Source organism: Pseudorasbora parva, chromosome 21 (assembly GCF_024679245.1).
Source record: "Pseudorasbora parva isolate DD20220531a chromosome 21, ASM2467924v1, whole genome shotgun sequence".
Lineage (NCBI taxonomy): Eukaryota > Metazoa > Chordata > Actinopteri > Cypriniformes > Gobionidae > Pseudorasbora > Pseudorasbora parva.
Genome location: NC_090192.1, coordinates 6,029,096 through 6,049,443, shown reverse-complemented (window position 1 = coordinate 6,049,443; position 20,348 = coordinate 6,029,096). Strand labels below are relative to the sequence as shown.

At 38.0% G+C, this 20,348-nt stretch overlaps 1 protein-coding gene and 1 long non-coding RNA gene across 5 annotated transcripts in view; both read left to right on the top strand.

Annotated features, from left to right (window-relative positions):
- The first annotated feature begins 1,807 nt into the window (after positions 1–1,807).
- LOC137056130 (uncharacterized) lies at positions 1,808–6,068 on the top strand. The gene is made up of 3 exons (XR_010900200.1): positions 1,808–1,964; positions 5,506–5,609; positions 5,793–6,068. It is a non-coding gene; the product is annotated as an uncharacterized lncRNA (long non-coding RNA).
- Positions 6,069–8,242: 2,174 nt separating this feature from the next.
- brsk1a (BR serine/threonine kinase 1a) overlaps positions 8,243–20,348 on the top strand; it is a 33,582-nt gene continuing 21,476 nt past the window's right edge. For all 4 annotated transcript variants that reach the window (XM_067429293.1, XM_067429289.1, XM_067429292.1 and 1 more), the window contains exons 1-11: positions 8,243–9,261; positions 9,353–9,447; positions 10,432–10,517; positions 10,607–10,747; positions 12,859–12,975; positions 14,422–14,455; positions 14,558–14,626; positions 14,793–14,939; positions 16,963–16,994; positions 17,197–17,361; positions 17,439–17,536. In XM_067429293.1, coding sequence (XP_067285394.1) covers positions 9,177–9,261; positions 9,353–9,447; positions 10,432–10,517; positions 10,607–10,747; positions 12,859–12,975; positions 14,422–14,455; positions 14,558–14,626; positions 14,793–14,939; positions 16,963–16,994; positions 17,197–17,361; positions 17,439–17,536 — 1,069 coding nt within the window. In that variant the 5' untranslated portion in view covers positions 8,243–9,176. The remainder of the gene's footprint in view (positions 9,262–9,352; positions 9,448–10,431; positions 10,518–10,606; positions 10,748–12,858; positions 12,976–14,421; positions 14,456–14,557; positions 14,627–14,792; positions 14,940–16,962; positions 16,995–17,196; positions 17,362–17,438; positions 17,537–20,348) is intronic.

The window sequence follows — 20,348 nt, the reverse complement described above, 5'->3', positions numbered from 1 at the left end:
GCCTCTTAACAGACACAAAACGTAATTAAAATGTCTGTCCAACATGAACAGATCCCTTACATGACAATGAGATGTGTTAAGCCACTTAGTCACTGTTCAAATTAATCTGAATAGTGTTTTAGACGGCTATCCCGCGCTGAAGTCCTGTGGGAACTCAGTTTTAACCGGAAAAAAAGGCAAATAGTCAAGTTGGGAAGAGCGTTGTGTGTGTAAAGCATGATTATTTTATTACTGCACATCTTTCCTCAAGCCGTGTGTGCCCAAATAGAAGGATAAATAAAGTTTACATTACCTCCACAGTGGTTGCACCCGTCTTCGACCACGGATTGGCATTTTTCTCTAGGTTAACCGGCCCGCTGTGTTGTGTCTGTGTAAGTGTGTTGTGTCATCCTTGTCAAAGCGTTCGATGCAAATTTTCACATTCTGTTGCCACAATTCGGAAAGGCACAAACGCGAACCATTTCTTCTTCATTTGTGAGCCCGTTTGGATCATCCCTCTAGTGATGTCCCGCTTCACGAAAGAATCGTTCTTTTTAACCGATTCTTTTTAGTGAACCGGGCGAACCAGTTCACCAAATCGAACTGAATCGTTCTAAACGGTTCCGGTCTCAAATCAGCGCTGTTCCCACAAGTTACTTTAGTTGCTCACTTTCTGACATGAGTGACAGTCCCTCCGAATAGAATTAAACTAATGTCTTGAATTATATGTTGTAACTCCAACTGTTCACTGAACTGAGACATGTTTTGCTGAGAGAGCTGATGAACTCACGAGCAGCTGATACTGAGCACGTGCGTGTAACTGAACGTAGCGGATCAGCAGGACAGAATCGAAAACTTTCGGACTCGTTCAATACTGAGAACCGACGAGCCGATGAGCAGAACTTCTTCATACAGATGACGCTCTTCCCAACTGGACTATTTGCCTTTTTTCCCCGGCTACAACGGGACTTCAGCGCAAGACTACAGCTAGCCGTCTAAAACACTATTTAGATGAATTTAAACAATAGCTAAGTGGCTAAACGCATCTCATTGTCATGTAAGGGCCCTGTTCATGTTGGACAGACATTTTAATTACATTTTGTGTCTGTTGAGATTCACAAAGACAGCCTTTACGTTATGCCCCCATAGCTGCCGTTTTAGCTGAGGAGGGCTCTGGGCATTAACTGTAATAGCTCCGTGTTGCAGGCACCAATCGTTTTTTTCTTCTATAGACTGCTCTCACAAAGATATAACGATCAAGATACACTCATGTACACATACACTTGAAGCTGTGCTTTAATAAACATGGACACGTCACACCATAAACTTTTCGCTTGACTGAAGACAACTCCCACAATCTCGTCATCAAGCTACGGCCATGTTTTGAATCGGTGACCTCTAGCGGCGGAAAACTTCAGAGTGTGCCTTTAACAGTACATAAAATGTTATACAGCCAGTTAATACACATTAAAAAAAGTTACACTTTAAAATGAATGTTTACAGCAAACATGTTAGATCTTTTAGCTGTTACATACATGCAGATATTTTGTATAGATCAATCGATTATTGATCTAGGAAACAACATGGCATAAGCAATATAACATGGACTGCATGTACTATTAAAGAAGGTCCATTCCTGTTTTTGACGTTCTGCTGACAGACTTGCTCTTTAACCCAGTAAACATGTGCTTTCACAAACTATTTTGAAAATGCTCCGAGGCTCATTCCACGGAGGTTAATTTTGCCCAGGTCACCTTTACTATATCTCTACCCTCTCTGACACTTTTTGCAGCCCGTTTCTCCTCCCTCTCTTCCTCCTCCTTCCCACCCACAGACTGGGAAGTAATCCTATATATATTAGTTGTTCAGCCTGTACTTTCTTAAAGGTTCTCCTCAGCTCACTGACTTTTGTCACACAAACACAGAAAAATGCCTGAAGAAGTTCCTGCTCAGTGCAAGGTTCCCAAAGATGAGCTGGACAAATGGTGAGTCATATTTAAGCAAGGATATTAAAAAAAAAAAAAAAAAAAAATTCTTTAATGCAAAATTGAATTGTGAATCTGTATCTGGTGCTTTTTGACGGAACTGTTACATGCATGAGTTTTTATCAAGCATCTCGAAACCTCTTTAGTTATCTGTAGTGGTCTGTGAATGAGTTAAAGTTGGTGTTGGATACTGAAGGACAGAAGAGAAGATTGAGCACATGGAGCAGGGGTGGGGGAGCAGGGTTTGAAAGTGATGATGCAGGTGGAAAACTACCCATGTTAGCCATCATGTTGCTAAGTTAAAGCATGTGGCTGCAACACTCTTGGTACATTTGAACTCTACAGAGTTTAGGAAAACATATTACAATAGGTTCTGAATAAAGCTCATGTCATTTTCCCGCATAGTACTCCCTCACGCTTAAATGATTAACCTCCATCTATTATCGTTAACAAAGCAAAGTGCTCTATTTCTAGGTCAAAAGGTCAGGGGTCAATGCACTTGCACAATGACACAATATTGGGAACTTTATGGTGAGTTGCACAAGTTGTTCCATTTGCAGTCTGCTTTATGACTATCTCTTAACTGATTTAGTCAAGAGCACCCATCATTTGCAGTGCATCACTTCTGTTTTGGCCACTTACACAGAAAATATAGCATTTGTAAGAAAGCACTGATTTATGTATCAAATGCATTAAATAATCAATTAGTGCAAATCCAGTATTCGAGATACAAAGTGAATACATTGGTAAAAAAAATATATATTTAAATTATATGAATGTATGATATTTTAGTTCTGATATTTTTTTAAGTTGTAATATTATCTATTTTAGGGTCTTTTATGATACAAAATTATATTTCTAGAAAGGTTATGATCCATTTATTACCTGTCAGTCACTTTTTGAGGATAAACCTGAAAATCTGCATAGATCTGTTGTAAATCCAGATTGTGTTGGAGCACACACTGGAGTCTTTTTAAAGAAGACAAGAGTATTAGTGAAAAAAAGTTTAATTTTGTTAAATATTTTTGTTAATATTTTCCAAAACATGTTTTACTCTAAAACTGTGAAAATAAAATCCATAAATCTAAACAAAATTGTGTTCCAAATTTGAGGTTGATATTTAAAAAAATGAGCTTTCAGTCAGATTTAGTTTGGGCGCAGAACCAATCGTTTCCACTAGATGACATTCGCTTCCGATTCGTTTTCAGTGCACTCCAACCGCCTACAGTAGCATACACGTATGACTTTTTTTCAAGACCATTTAACCTTTTTTAATCATGTCCACAATTTCATTTTAATTTTAGCATGTGCCAAAACCTTTCGTACCATTCCGATGAAGCAAAAAATCTTTAAAAAAAACCAAAACATTACATTTTTCAGTCAAAAATGACAGAACGGAACCTTTCAGGGGTCTTTGCAGTATGACAGTAAGTCAAATATATGCATAAACACATGCATGTCTAAATCTAATTTTATCTTATATTTGCATGCAAAAATATTCAGAGCAATATGCTGTCTCCGTTTGATGCCAAACTTAGCATGAACTTTAAGTAATGTATATCTGTGATTTTAAATAGCCTCATAGACACATGGGACAGCAAGGGAGTGGATGTGTGCTCACAGCTCACGTTACATCTCCTGTATTGCAATGTCTGCGTTATTTATGAGGGTTAAGGGTGCCGTCATGTGCAAAACCCGTCTAGTGTGTAAGAATTATTTCTTATCTTTTTTTAAATTATATTTAACACATATAAGTCTAGGGTATAGTTGATGCATAACATGTCCATTAGACTTTTCGATTGGCATCACGATATGAATCTATATGTAAAAGTGTAGGCTACATTTTAGATTATACATGTGACTAAAAATTCACCATGAAATCAAAATAGACAAATCTTGTTTTTTAGTATAAATAGTTCATCCATGTATTTAGATTTTTTTAATTCATGTGTCTTGTAACTTTTAATCAAAATAACTCACACTTCCTCCCGCAGCAACATCTCTACTCTGATAATGTGTTTAGCCTACTGGTGCGACGTGCGAGGGCACACTGTAAAAAAAAAAAAAAGTTTAAGGCAACCAGATGCAGAACATTTTTGAGTTTTCTCAACTTAGGGTCAATAGTTGTACAAACATTGTTTGAGATATCGCAACTTTTAAATAGTTGAATAAACTTTAAAAGCTGAATTTGTCATACAAAACATAAGTTGGATTTTTTACAGTGGACAACCTGTCACTCATATGAGATCCATCAATAGAGTGCAACATTCGGGTTCTGGAAGTAAAAACTCCATTCACTTTCTCCATAGGATTTTTTTTTTTTTTAATTGTTATAACTTATAAACCTTAAGTTTATAAGCCTTACTGTGAGCTACACGGTTATTAATAGTATTTGCCACTAGCCCACATTATTTCAACTTATTTTAAATGAATAAAAACTTTAAAAGCCGAATTAGTGTTGAAAAACTACATTACCCATAATGCTGTGCAGAAAAATTCCACTAATCAGAGTTGAAACTAAGGGTGTGTCTCAGTCAGCTCCCTAGTTCATTTTTTAGGGCACTGATCAGGGAGTCAGCCCATTGACTTATGTCCTTATTAGTGCCCTAACTAATGAACTAGGGAGCTGATTGAGACGGACCCTTGATTTTTCTTTTTACAATCTATGGTTGAAACAAGCAAAACACTAATATATCTCGTTAGCTCCGCCCACTCCCATGCAGCACAGCAATCTCCCTATATGCTCTCAAAATACTTAAATATTTGAATATATAAACATTAATCTTTTGCAATAAACTTAAAGTATAATATAGGCTATGATCATAATTTTTAAATAAGTAGTTTTTAATTGATTTATGCTTTATGTGATTGTAGTGCTTTCTCTTTGTATTTTTGTCAGATTTTTAAGTACTTTTTGCTTCAAATCAAAGTTTGACATGTTAGGATTCACTTCGTAACTGGTCGTCTTGATTCATGGCTTATAATTTTTTAACAAAGACTTTTTTGAAATCCTTCATGGAGAAACGTATAATGGAAAAAATAATTTCCTAACCAGAGCCACTGAAAAAAACGCAAATTTGGGAAGTCAGACTAGAATTACTGATGACTTGTTTGAACATGAGTTGAATCGATTCTTTCTTTAAGGAGACAAAAACTTTCTTTGTCCTGCATTTTGATCTTTCAAACTTTGCAGAGCTTTTACATTAATAAAAAGCGATATTACATTAAAGGTAATATACGAAAAAGCATAATAGGGGCATTTTAAAACCAACTACTTATGTTGTAAAAAAAGCAGAACACTGAAAACACGAGAACACTCTCATGTGGTGAAGTAGCGGAGCATGACCAGATCAGTCACTGAAACTTTTAAGACTCTTTGACCTTTAAAGAATTTGTCCCCTTTAAGTCTGACATAAGATCTGCCTCCAAAAAACAAAGAAATCAATGCACAGACACACTGCACGACAGAATCATATTCTCATGGGTGTGCACTGAAGTGTTTTATCATTGTTAGCACTAAACACACACTCTATATGTTCAGTGTTCAGACGGCAGGAGCAGAGGGCTGTAAGGAGCTGCTGGAGGCCTTCGAGGCCTGTGTGAAGGGGGCCACAGCGGCCTCGTGAGGGGGAAGGGATTTGACATGTAAGTATTTTTATCTCTTCATTTTATTATGTTTTAGTTTGACTTTTATACTCATTGATATACTCAATTTATCTGTGGCACATAGCATATTTCACGATAGTGTTGTGAAATGATAGCGATCTTCTGTCTGGACGAATGCATTGATTTGTCCATTCTGATTTTCTTCTGCTATTTTTAACTTAGGTCCTTCCTTTCTGGGTCCTCCAGTGTCCTTGCATTCCCTCACATTGTATGGGACTGAACCATTTTAAGGACAGTAAAAGGGGTGCAAGTCCTGGAAAGCAATGGAATTGTTCATCGTCCTGGGAAGTCTTGTCGGTGTCCCTCGTGTCATCCATGTTATTTGTAACTGTGAAAGAAGAAAGAAGGAGCCAGTTTTGTTTTTGTTTTTCAAAATTTACACTGTGAAAAAGCATAATGCATTTCATCTGATTTTGAATAAATGACTATAATTGTTTATTTTTTTTGCCATTACTCACACACAGAGTCCAACAGATTTGAACACAGTGATCAGATCACTAAATAACTGACACTAAATGTCTTCATAATAATGAACGGTATGCAGTGGCTGATTTACCTTTAACTGCAGTGCTCTTGATAACTCTGCAATGCAGCTCATTTATTTGTTCTGAAAGTGACTGTCAGCACTATATTGAAGAATTTAAAGGTGTTGACAACCATTTTCATATTTATCATCACATAACAATCATGCTGTTGGCGTCGTTTTTCTGGTATTGCTAGGACCTGCATATAATTGGAAAAAGAATCACAAAAAAAGCAATTTGTATGATTGAGTCATAGGCGTAATTTGCTAGTGCGACGGGTGGGACATGTCCCCACCACTTTTTGAAACATCTTGCTTCACGGATAACCCTAATACTAACAAAACATCTCTGGTTAACTAGAAGAGTATCCTTTTGTTTGTTTGTTAAATAAGAGGCGTGAGTGCCCCTCATTCGTCAAAATGAGCTTTCGCTTGCATATGATACGCACTTTATGTCCCACCCACTGTTTAAAACAAATTTACGCCACTGGATTGGGTTGACACATCATGATTGTGATATGAGCACAAGGATGTAAAACAATAATAATAAAGTCAACAGAGCCAATGTGACCTTGTTTAACTTTCAGGTTAAGTATATTAAAACTTCTAGAAACCTAGAAAAGGTACATTTCAAAACCTTATTTCAAAACATATTTTCTTGTTAAAAAATATTTCCATGTCCTATACCATGTTTTTGAACATGTGCATCCCAGCTGACGAAAACGATGTTCTAAGAATGTTGTAGACGTTCCATTTAGTTGTGAAAACTGAATTTCCGAGTGTTCAGAATGAAACTTCTGCTTTTAGCAGGGTTTGTTTGTTTGTTTGTTTGTTATGCTAACCTGTTCCATTTTGTTTTATTTAGTTTTTTTTAAATAATTTTGCAAACACTATGGGAATGTTTCTTATAAAGTTATCTGAACGTTCTGATAGTAGTCAAACTAAAGCGCTTCATAAAAACAAATGTATAGCGGGTATTTCCCGCCGGAACGCCTCCTCGGACTGAGTGGCAAAAGAGCTAAGAGTAAAACAAACGATTGTCATTTAAACTGAAGGTTGGACTCGATATAAGTGTTTCTTACAACTTACCAAAGATCCAGCAATCCATGAACAATGACATCCAGCCAGGGATTATGTTTCCTGACATTTATATGAGCCTGATTTCGACACTGGAATTACAAATTTCCCCGTGAATGCTTTATATAAATACAATAGGGGGGTCGGTCGGTCTAAATCCGGGTAATCACAGTTATATCGCCCAGCTATATTTTTTTTTAATAGTTTTTGTCTGCGTAAAAACAAACAAAAAAACATCAATTATGCAGAATATAAGATGTTAAATATTTAATCAAACAGTTGTCAACTGGCAACAAGATATGGCAATACAAGATATAATTAACTATATATATATATTACCCCAAAATTCAACATATTGAGACAAAATGATAACTGCACATCCACTCTTCGCTGCTTGTTTCTGTGAAATTTTATTTGCAGTCTGTAAAAACATAACTCAGATTTATTGTCAAATGTATTTGTACAGTCAATCTCAAAGCCAGTGCTGCCACTCAGTGGGCGTAACCGCAGGCACGCTGGCCGGCTGTGACGTCACATGCATACATTCTATCTCTACCAACATTCTATTAACGTCACATAAACAAAAACATTAGGCTACCCAAATAGTATATAATTTTTTTTATTTAATTTCCGAGAACATTCCCTATTATAGTTCTATTTTGTATAAAACAAAAAGAAAGAAAGAAAAAAAAGAATAGGCCTGTGTTAATCATTCAGTACACCAACAAAGGCTATGTCATTGTAGTCTACACTCTAAAAAATAAAGGTTTCAAAAGAGGATTTTCGCAGCAGGCCTATTGCCGTTTTTGGTTCCCAAGAGAACATCTGTTAACGATTTTTATTTTATTTTTTATTTGTTTTTTATTTAAACTTAATAAAAATTACTTCAAGAGCGTATTACTAATGTAACGCCGTGGTACTTTTCTGCAAGGGCCAGATCTGTAGCGAGAGGTGCAGTGGGGGAGTGTGTTGGGAGGGAGGGTTGATGATGATGATGAGGAGGAGGGCGTGGGACCCGGATGCTGATGCGAGGGACCAGAACGAAGAAAATAACGCTTTACAACGCAAATATACCGTCAACACACACAAGATACCAGCGATCAGTGCGCAACATATACATTTACATCAAAGCCGTCAAATCCTTCCCCCGAAGAGTGCACAGCGGATGCGACCGTGCGCGGGACCGGCGGGAGAGGACACGGCGGAGAAGAGAAGGATGAGGATGAGGATGCTGCGGTCCGTGCGGAAGGAGGGAGCTCAACATCAGCAGCAGAGATGAAACAGATCTGGCAGATCCGCTACAGTGATCCGAGAGGATGCAGCGCAACCTGGATCTCCTTACAGTCACCATCAGACTTCATTTCTGGGCTGTGCTGTTAAATATGAACCGGGATTAGATTTACCTGTTTGTAGGACAGTAAATGGTAAGATTCTGGCTCGTTTACCTGTGATTTAGGCCTAGCATAAGTGCACGGAAGGCTTGTGTCCATATACACTAATAAGGAGGACTTTCTAAACGGTGTTTGTTGTGGTGAGCTGGTAGATACATCTAGAATCACTGGACACAACAGGAGCTTGTCAATACTGCACCTGGCTCTCTGTAATGGCATGCGCTGTGAATTAAAACTCTGAGACGGTGACTTTAATGGGCAAAGCTATCAATTAGGCTGCTTCTATGGACCCAACTCAATCTTTGCCTTGCCATCTGTATCTTTCCACTCGTCTACATGACTCACAAGACAAGTCTGAAAGATTTCAGAATAATTAACAGGCCCGTGTGACTGTTGCCGAGACAGATTTTAGGGAATCCCAAGCTCAGCATGGATACATTTCCGGGTTGTTGCAGACCCCTGCAAGACTATTGTAGAAAAACTCAGCTCAGAAACAGTACGCTGTGATAAAATTGCATGCAGTAGCAAGTTTAACAGGAGCCAGGAGCCGCCACTATGTCCAAGGAACTGTCAGTGACCCAGGCAGCTCAGTACGTGGGGCCGTACCGACTAGAAAAGACTCTCGGGAAGGGCCAGACAGGTAAGGAGACGGCGTTTTTGTATTAAATCTGGTCATTTCTACAGCTCTCAAAGCAGTCATCACTGATGAATTGTCTGGTGAATGTCAATAGGTCTGGTGAAGCTTGGGATTCACTGCATCACCGGCCAAAAAGTAGCCATCAAAATAGTCAACAGAGAAAAACTCTCAGAATCTGTGTTGATGAAGGTAAGGAAACATTAATAACGTACTTTTTATATGCTGTGGTGTCACACAGTTGCTAATAATAATGAAATTCATGTTCATATAAAATGATTTTATGTTTTACCATGGTACAGTGATGGTATCGGATACTAAAGTTTTTGTAATTTAGTTGTCCTTTTATTAGTTTTTTAAAAGTATGTATATATTTAATTTCATTTTTAGTTTTAGTTAGTTACCCGGTCTAAATTAAAAAATATATATACCGTTTTTTTCAGGGCTGTAAAATGATTAATAGCATAAAATATACTTTTATGTAAAAAATTATGTATATCTGAATACACAAATACATGTATATGAAATATTCACTTGTACTGTATACTTATATAATTTATATTATATATAAATATAAATATGTTACAATAAAAAAAAATCTATACAAACATAACAATTATACACAGTACATACACACACATTTATTTTGGATACGATTAATCGTTTGACAGCAGTATTTTTTTATTTTATTTCAGTTAATGTTCGTTTTTATTTCAAGTAACGTTTTATGGTTTTAGTTCATTTATAACTACTATAGTATTAAAGGGATAGTTCACCCAAAAATGAAAATGTGTTGCTCGTATAATATATAATGCATGTTACTGCGGTCTGATTAGAATTAGACCCCATTGACATGCATTATACGAGCAACGGTTGGAGTTAAAAATCTTCATTTGTGTTCTACTGAAGAAACAAACGCACCTACATGTTGGATGCCCTGGGGGTCAGCAGATACACATCAAAATTTCATTTTTGGTTGAACTATCACTTTAACATGCCATTCCAAGGCCAAAACACAGTATTACCTATTACACATAGTTTCAAAACGTAGGAACCATTTTACATTTTGGCATGTTCTTGCTCATTAAAAACTACTTTATTGTGTTTCAGAATTTGCTATTTATAAAGAAAGAGTGGCAAATATAATCTTTTTTTTTCTTCTTTTTCTTCAACCAGGTGGAGAGAGAAATTGCTATTTTAAAACTGATTGAACATCCACACGTGTTGAAACTCCATGATGTTTATGAGAATAACAAATACCTGTGAGTAAGAACCCTGCTTCACTCAGAACACACATCATTTGTCCCTTCTTAAAACCTTTCCTCCACTCGTTCACTGCACATTCATGCAGGTATTTGGTACTGGAGCATGTGTCTGGTGGAGAGCTGTTTGACTATTTGGTGAAGAAGGGCAGACTGACGCCCAAAGAGGCACGGAAGTTCTTCAGACAAATCATATCTGCTTTGGACTTCTGTCATAGTCACTCCATATGGTAAGACAAAAATGTCATACTCACAACATTTGAAATAAAAGAATATAAATTGGAACGAGAAATAACATACAACATGCTACAGTTTTTCCTCCTAATATTTTGTTAGCTGATGTATTGAAAATCATAAACATATTTTTCAGCTTTGTTAAAGGTATTATGCATTAATGGTTCCAACATTGACTGCATCACAAATTAGATTTGTTTGTTTACTCACATTATAGCTTCAAGATCATACTGTACTAAAAGCAAAAATAATACAGGAAAATACACCATTTGCTGGTGGTTATTTTGAATAGGTTTTCAATTGTATTCGAATATGTTGACACAAAGTATTTGCATATAGCCTTTTGCCCTAAGCTGTTTTAAACCAAATTCATTTCCTTAAATATCTATTTTTGAGGATCGTATCAGGGTTATTATAATAAATGCAAATGAACAAAAACTAAAATTAAAGTGCCCTTATCAAGCTTTTTTGAATATTACCTTTCATGCAGTGTGACTCTGTGGTCATTAAAAATCCCAGGATGTCCTTCGGATAAAGAGTAGGGGTGTATCCTGGCCAATCTTTGCCCATTGCAAATGGACCAATGGGTCAGGGGCCTCTCCTGATTGGTTTAATCACTCAGTCTCCTCTCCACCAATCAGCTGGTGTGTGTGGTGGGCATTCCGGGGCAATATGGCTGCACATTGGTGGTGGATGAGGAGATTCCCCCTTCTATGTAAAGCGCTTTGAGGACCCAGAAAACGCGGCATATAAATCTAACAAATGATTATTATTATTAATATAATGGTTTGTGAATACAAAATGTCTGCAAAGTGAAGGACAAATAAAGTTATTGACTGGGAGAGTTTTGGCTTGTGTTGTCGACATGTCGTGAAGATGCTGATTTCATCGCTGCCAATCCGCTTCGAATGCATTTCAAAAGGATGAGGACTCGCGCTGGACTTGATGCAGAAAAACCGACTCCACCGCCCCTGTTCGTATCCCAGTGTATCAAGCACGTACTGCAGTAGACCAATCACAACAGACTGGGCTGTCTGACCAATCAGAGCAGAGTAGGCTCTCTGAAAGGCCCTATTTTAACGATCTGAGAATCCTGGATCTGAATCCTTTTATTTTTAATATTTAAAGAGTTTGTGTGCTGCTGTGTGTCTGTGTATGTGTAATAACCAGAGTGCATTGTGCACCCGCCTATACACACATATTACTAATGCGACCTTTAATTAACACAAAAAATATTGGGCTATTGACTTCAGAGCAGGTCTTTGTTGGTCAATGGTGCCGTTGTTTTCAGTTCCTCAAAATAGCAACGCACCAACAATGTGCCTGAACACACCTGGTTTTCAGACTAGCAGCACATGGCCCAACAGATGGGCCTGAGTGCGTTTGCTGTTTTAACAACGTGACACTCACACTGGGTGTATGATAGGGCACTGAAACGTCAAATAAACCGTTATTAGTCTCTTTGAGACATGAGGTGATGTGGAATGTATTTTATAAGTATGTGTTTTTTTGGGGTTGGACTGTGTCCCGTCCCGTCATAATAAAAGTCCCGGTACTCGCAAACCGTGTGTTTGTATAACAATCGCTCCAGCGGCCGTGCTCAGCTCCCCAACACTCGGTCCTGCTCTGCTTCACACTACAGTAACGTTAATAAGCGCATCCATGAACATGATTTCTGCCCGAGGCCTATTTTCCACCGGCTGTGAGGTGAAGACCACATGTCCCAAGATGCTGCGCTCACACTTGGCGTCATCAAACTAGGCCTTTGTTTAGAATAGGCACCCTCCAGTGGACGGAAATTTGCACAGTGCACCTTTAAAATAGCATAATAGGGGCACTATAAGTGAAAACAGAAAATATTAAAATAAAATCTAATTCGAATAGTGGTTTGATTTTAGTCACTCATTTCCATATGTGGTGGTTGTAACTTTAGTCTCGAAGTTGAGCAGATCCAGGTGTAGGCCACTGTAAAGACCAGGATAAGTGAAGTATTAATGTTTTGGCATGTGTACTCTGTGCTGTATTTATTTAATTTAAAGTGTGTTTTCTGTGGTGGGTTGTTGGTGAGTGACGTGTTCAGAGCCGGTTGTCCTCTGTGCTCTTGTAGTCATAGAGACCTGAAGCCAGAAAACCTTCTCCTGGATGAGAAGAACAATATCAGGATTGCTGACTTTGGCATGGCCTCACTACAGGTGGGAGACAGTCTGCTAGAGACAAGCTGTGGGTGAGTATTTTGTGTGTGTGTGTGTGTGTGTGTGTGTGTGTGTGTGTGTGTGTGTGTGTGTGTGTGTGGTTTATAATGTTTGCTTGCTTTATTGTACATTGCAATAGTATTGCACATTGCTATGGTTTATGAAAAAGATATTTCTATTACTGGATGCTGATTGGTCAATAGGCCTACAGATTTCCAGTTGTGTTAAAGTACCCAATCAATATTACTGATAGTAAATGCCACTTGGTTTAATCTTTGTTATCTACTGCAATGACATTCATACATTTGAAGTTTTATAGGTGCATTTAAACAAATCTATAAAACTTGCTTGTATATCAGTGTAATTTACCCAAAAAATAGAAGTTAATATATATAAAAAATGAAGAAAAAAAAAACCCTGACAAAAAAATGGCATCCACACCGATAGATGGCAGTGCAGGGTCAAACTCATTGTGGTAACGATACTTAAAGGGTTAGTTCACCCAAAAATAACATTTCTTTCATTAATGACTCACCCTAATGACGTTCCACACCCGTAAGACCTCCGTTCATCATCAGAACACAGTTTAAGATATTTTAGATTTAGTCTGAGGCCTTTCTGTCCTTTGAATGTAAGTGTATGCCCACTTGCTGTCCATGTCCAGAAGGTAATGAAAACATCATCAGAGTAGTCCATATGTGACATCAGTTGGTTAGTTAGACTCTTTTGAAGCGTCCACAATACATTTTGGTCCAAAAATAACAAAAAATACGACTTTATTCAGCATTGTCTTCTCTTCCATGTTTCTCAAATAAAGATTAAAACGGTCATGAATCATGATTCGAATCGCGTGTCAAACTGGCAAACTGCTGAAGTCCCGTGACATTGGCGATAATGAATCATGACCGTTTGAATCTTTATTTGAGGTTTGAAAACAAATGCGGAAGAGAAGACAATGCTGAATAAAGTCGTATTTTTTGTTATTTTTGGACCAAAATGTATTGTGGACGCTTCAAAAGAGTCTAACTAACCAACTGATGTCACATATGGACTACTCTGATGATGTTTTCATTACCTTCTGGACGTGGACAGCAAGTGGGCATACACTTACATTCAAAGGACAGAAAGGCCTCAGACTAAATCTAAAATATCTTAAACTGTGTTCTGATGATGAACGGAGGTCTTACGGGTGTGGAACGTCATTAGGGTGAGTCATTAATGAAAAAAAAATATTTTTTGGGTGAACTAACCCTTTAACAATGTCTGCAATATACATTAACAAACAAATGTATGCAATATGTCAACATTTTGTCAAGCCACCAATCAGCACAACTTCTTATTCCCTATCCCTTAATTATATTTGAATTCCATTTAAATAAATGCCATAGAGTATTTTTGTTTTTGCAATTGAAAACATTTTAAACAATCTATATCGTTCTCACTTTCTTCTATACTCTGTTTTTCCAAACTATTTACAGATCTCCTCATTATGCATGTCCAGAGGTTATCAGGGTAGGTCCATAGATCCCAAAAAACTATCAAAGATGTTTTAAAGCGTTATTCTGTCTGAAGGTGTACCATTAGCCTCACTACTGTCTCTGGCTTGTTCTGTAGGGTGAGAAATATGACGGTCGACGGGCTGATGTTTGGAGCTGTGGAGTCATTCTCTTCGCCCTGCTAGTGGTAAGGAAATCTGTTTTCAGGAGAGCTTCTCAGAGGGCATTCTCCACACTTATCACCTATTACTCATTTTTAGCTGAAAGGCTGTTTAGCAAATAACCGAAACACTCCTTGCATGTCACTACCATCTGTGTCCATGTATGTGGGTCTTCCTGTCTGCTGTCCACAGGGCGCTCTGCCCTTCGACCACGATAACCTGCGGCAGCTGCTGGAGAAGGTGAAGAGTGGAGTGTTCCACATGCCCCATTTCATCCCACCCGACTGCCAGGCTCTGCTGCGGGGCATGATCGAGGTCAACCCTGAAAAAAGACTCACGGTGAGAGCGTACTGTCATCTGTCAATAAGCATACATGTTGTTTACTTCAGTTGAGTGTTGTATTATTCAAGACTTAGACTCAAGAAGGTTTTGTTCTTGTCTTGGTCTTGAGTCTCGACCAGTTTGTATTCAGTCTTATCTCACTACCCAGTAAAACTTATTCCTGGTACACATTACAGATTTTGGGCTGTCCTAGACAAAAAATGACCAATCGTGGCGATTTCTGTGGTCGTGGCACCTAAACGGTGGTCCTATGTCGTACAGTGAGAGAGGTTCAAAGATGGCCTTGAGGCCAAAGATAGCCTGCAATCATTTTCTGACACTGTCAGAAATGTACACAGTGTGCTTGCTGCTGTTGCTGCACAGTGTTACAACCTTCGCCTACTGAGTAGCCAATACAAATGCAACATGAAATTGCGTATTGATCAATGGGACATAGCTCTAAAAATGAATACTTACCTCAAGCTCCATTTGCAAAATTGACATGCCAAGTTGGCCTCTTTCACTTCCTCCTCTTTTTTCAGATCTCATAATAACCACCATTGCCAAAGTGCAAATCATCTTTCTCTTTGTTTACTTCTAGCGCAAGCTGATGACGTTTTATTCATCTGTACTAACTTGCATCATGCCCATTAAATCCCTGCCCCCCTCAGATTTTTGAGCCAAATGGATTTGAATTCAGCTTCCAGAAAACCAAAAATATTTTACATTTGATAATTAAGCTTCTTAAGCGTACGATCACACCGGTGTGATTAGAGCGTTCAGTGTGTCAGGTCATTAACTGCTAAATTCAAATCTGTGTCCGCTTTTGGCTACGATTTGGCTTGCACTAAGCCCTGTATAGACTGATGTTTATGGAAGCGGCAATAATCCTTTCAAATAGCCTATAATTTGACAACGTAGGGTTTTATTGATATCATATTTTACACATTGTAGTGGTAGCTGTAAACAAAAATTATCTTCTGCAGAGATGTAAAGAAGAGTACCTGAAACCCATACATAAAAGTACAGATACTTTGCTGTGAAAAAAGTTAAAAGTCACCAATTCCAATACGACTTGAGTAAAAGTCTGATTATCTGATTTTAACTGTATTTAAGTATTTTACTCATACTGAATGTAGGCTCAAAGATGGACTAGTGTTCAGCACCTAAGAGACATGCTTGTGAAAATAAGAAACAACTGATTTGTAAAATGAGAAATCATGTTTATTTTCTAAAATCAAAATAAAACTGAACAAAGATGAGTTTTAGGGATAAAAGTATTTGCTACATGGGGGCCTTTAAGCAATATCGCAAGAGCAAGAGAGCTGTTTTCCCATATGAGCAAGATTGCCAACATGATATAGATTTTATACACTGTAAAAAAAAGGACAAATTTTGAACTTTTGCAGTACAATCGACTTGGATGTTTAAGTTATTTCAACTTATATTATGATAAACTGACCTTACAAAATGAGTTACATCTTGTATAACTAATAAAAACAACAAGTTTAACATTTCTTAGCTTATTTTGAAACAATGTAAAAACATATGTTGTCATAACTTATTGTACATATCATTTTTTACAGTGTAGAAATGTTCAATTTAATGATTTATGCAGTTGTAAAGTGCATTGCAAAGATGAATTTTGTTGATTTAATTTGATTAGAAACTGCTCTATATAGTATCTTATTATTCTAATTGTCTTTATTGATTTAATATTAGACATTTCTCAGGAAGTAAATGTGGATCTATTAGATGATTTGGTACCAGTGCTGGTTTGATCTCAACCCCTCAAAGTCTTGGTCTTCTCTTGGTTTCAAGACCACACACTGGTTTTGGTATCGTCTTGGTCTCAACCACTCACATTTTTGGTCTTGTCTTGATCTTAACCCCTCAAAGTCTTGGTCTCAACACACACTAGTCTTGGTCTTAGCATGGTCTAATTTTAGGCGGTCTTTAATACAACACTACTTGAGTTATAGCGCCATCTGCCTGTCAACAGATGATACAATTTACGCCATATGTTGTCCTTCCCCTGCAGCTAGAGGCCATCCAGAAACATGCCTGGTATCAGTAAGTACTGGTTATTTATATTTTCTATAATTTATATTCTGACTACTGAAGTCAAGATGTAACGAAAGCATCATGTGTGTGTTTATGGATATATTTTTGGAATAGATGTCTATTAAAATGATTTCAGCTTGTGTCTTTCATAACAAATTTGTGCTAGCAGCTCACGCTCGTTCATATGTGTGTTTGTTTGTGTGTGATCAAGAGCTGGACGCAATGAGCCATGTCCAGAGCAGCCGGCCCCGAGGCGCGTGTGTATGGGCCGGATCATGTCTCTGACAGAGCTGGACCCGGATGTGCTGGACAGCATGTATTCTCTGGGCTGTTTCAGGGACCGGGTTAAACTGGCACAAGACCTGCAGTGTGAAGAGTGAGTGCAAGTACCATGCACATTTTCTCCAGAAAAGCACTTAATGTTTAACATTTTGTATTATTTATCTTCCTCAGAGATAACCAAGAGAAGATGATCTATTATCTCCTGTTAGACCGTAAAGAGCGCTATCCCAGCTATGAGGATGAGGATCTTCCTCCCAGAAATGACATCGGTTTGTGTCTTTTCCCCTGGATTGTTCAATAGCACAGTTAAAATGAAGGGTTAAATAAAGTAGTTTACAGAATCCTATGATTTTAACAGTTGAACTAATGGTCAGCATGTATTCAAGTTACAGTTACTCATCTGAAACCATGTGATCATTTACATTTATACATCTGGCAGATGCTTTTCTCCAAAGCAAGCATCTGTATTTTCCAGAATACATCTGAAATGTGCGGTGACTTGTTTTCCGAAGTGAAATGAAGTACCCGTATTAAGCTATTTTAAAGGTTCCTAATTTTGCTTTGGAGTCTCCTACAATAGGTGTACATGCATCAAAGGTCAAAATACTCATAATATATGATATTTCTCAAAAAGAAATCGGTTTGGGCAGACTCTTTAAACCCCTCCTTTCTGAGAGCCTACTCTGCTCTGATTGTTCGGACGGCCTAGTCTATTGTGATTGGTCTACTGCCTACAGTGCATGACAGATATTAAATGGCCATTACCATATCTGAATTTAATCTCCAGATCATGTAAACACAATGTTACAAACAATAATTTTCAGCGCAAGTCTTCATCCTATTGAAGTGCACGCAAAGTGGATTTTCAGTGCTGAAAACGGCGTCTTCTAGACATGTTAGCGGCATCCCAGTCAGAGGATGCATTCTTCCAAGGACGCATTCGAAGGCTGATTGCGCCACCGCAACGAACTCTGTACCAATTCGATGGCTCATTCAAATGAGTCCTCTGAAATGCATCCTTTGTTTCTTGTGAAATGAAGGATAAAACAGATGGATCCTTGCGTACCTCAGAATTCACTGCGCACCAGTGATGATCAGATTTTTTGAGAGAAATTTCTAAAGTTCACTTTTAAAGTATTGGGTTTCAACTTACTCAAATATTTAATGATACATATTTCTAAAACTTTAAATTGGTTCAATTGTTGGCTTATATCTTACTAAGATGCGATTATATATACACTCACCTAAAGGATTATTAGGAACACCTGTTCAATTTCTCATTAATGTAATTATCTAATCAACCAATCACATGGCAGTTGCTTCAATGCATTTAGGGGTGTGGTCCTGGTCGAGACAATCTCCTGAACTCCAAACTGAATGTCAGAATGGGAAAGAAAGCTGATTTAAGCAATTTTGAGCATGGCATGGTTATTGGTGCCAGATGGGCCGGTCTGAGTATTTCCCAATCTGCTCAGTTACTGGGATTTTCACGCACAACCATTTCTAGGGTTTACAAAGAATGGTGTGAAAAGGGAAAAACATTCAGTATGCGGCAGTCTTGTGGGCGAAAAAGCCTTGTTGATGCTAGAGGTCAGAGGAGAATGGGCTGACTGATTCAAGCTGATAGAAGAGCAACTTTGACTGAAATAACCACCCGTTACAACCGAGGTATGCAGCAAAGCATTTATGAAGCCACAACACGCACAACCTTGAGGCGGATGGGCACAACAGCAGAAGATCCCACCGGGTACCACTCATCTCCACTACAAATAGGAAAACAAGGCTACAATTTGCTCACCAAAATTGGACAGTTGAAGACGGGAAAAATGTTGCCTGGTCTGATGAGTCTTGAGTTCTGTAGAGACATTTAGATGGAAGAGTCAGAATTTGGCGTAAACTGAATGAGAACATGGATCCATCATGCCTTGTTACCATTGTCCAGGCTGGTGGTGGTGGTGTAATGGTGTGGGGGATGTTTTCTTGGCCCACTTTAGGCCCCTTAGTGCCAATTGGGCACTGTTTAAATGCCACAGCCTACCTGAGCTTCTGATGGCTACTTCCAGAAGGATAATGCACCATGTGACAAAGCTCGAATCATTTCAAATTGGTTTCTTGAACATGACAATGAGTTCACTGTACTAAAATGGCCCCACAGTCACCAGATCTCAACCCAATAGAGCATCTTTGGGATATGGTGGAACGGGAGCTTCGTGCCCTGGATGTGCATCCCACAAATCTCCATCAACTGCAAAATGCTATCCTATCAATATGGGCCAACATCTCTAAAGAATGCTTTCAGCAGCTTGATGAATCAATGCCACGTAGAATTAAGGCAGTTCTGAAGGCAAATGGGGGTTAAACAAAGTATTAGTATGGTGTTCCTAATAATCCTTTTGGTGAGTGTAGTTAATACTCTTTATTATATACCTAAATGAATGGTGAATATATTTAGACAGTTTGTGAACCCTGTTTTGTTTTCAGACAGTTTAATATAACTTTCAAAAAAGTCTAGTACAAACGGCACTGACGCTCATCAGCAGCAGCTGTCACAGTTGCTTGGCGACAAGAACAATCCTCCGTAGGCTAGACCGTCCAATTTAACAACAACGCTCTGAGCCTCTGAATTGGGACAGAGCTCTTGACAACACAAACCAAACTCTTCCAGTTTCAGCTGCTACAGCGTTTGAGGGTGGTCGAAGTAGACGTGTTTTGTGGGAATTCAGAATAAATTCTTTCTTTTAGCAGACAGTCATTTATTTGTGGTGCACTTTGATCTCTGAAACTTTGCAGGGCTTTTACATTCACAAATGGCGATATTACACACTGCATGAAAGGTAATATTACAAAAAGCATAATAGGGGCACTTTAAATAATACAATTAACTATTTCCCCACAAGTGTTTTTTTAAAACCTTTGCCAGCCACCACCTGCATTTTTTTATTATTTTCACAAAAGTTTCATGGCCCCCAGAATATTTTGTTTAATGAATATATGAACATGCAATATGTCATAAAAACTGAACAGACCCTCTGCTTTTAAACAAACAAACAAACAAACAAACAAACATACAAACAAACAAAC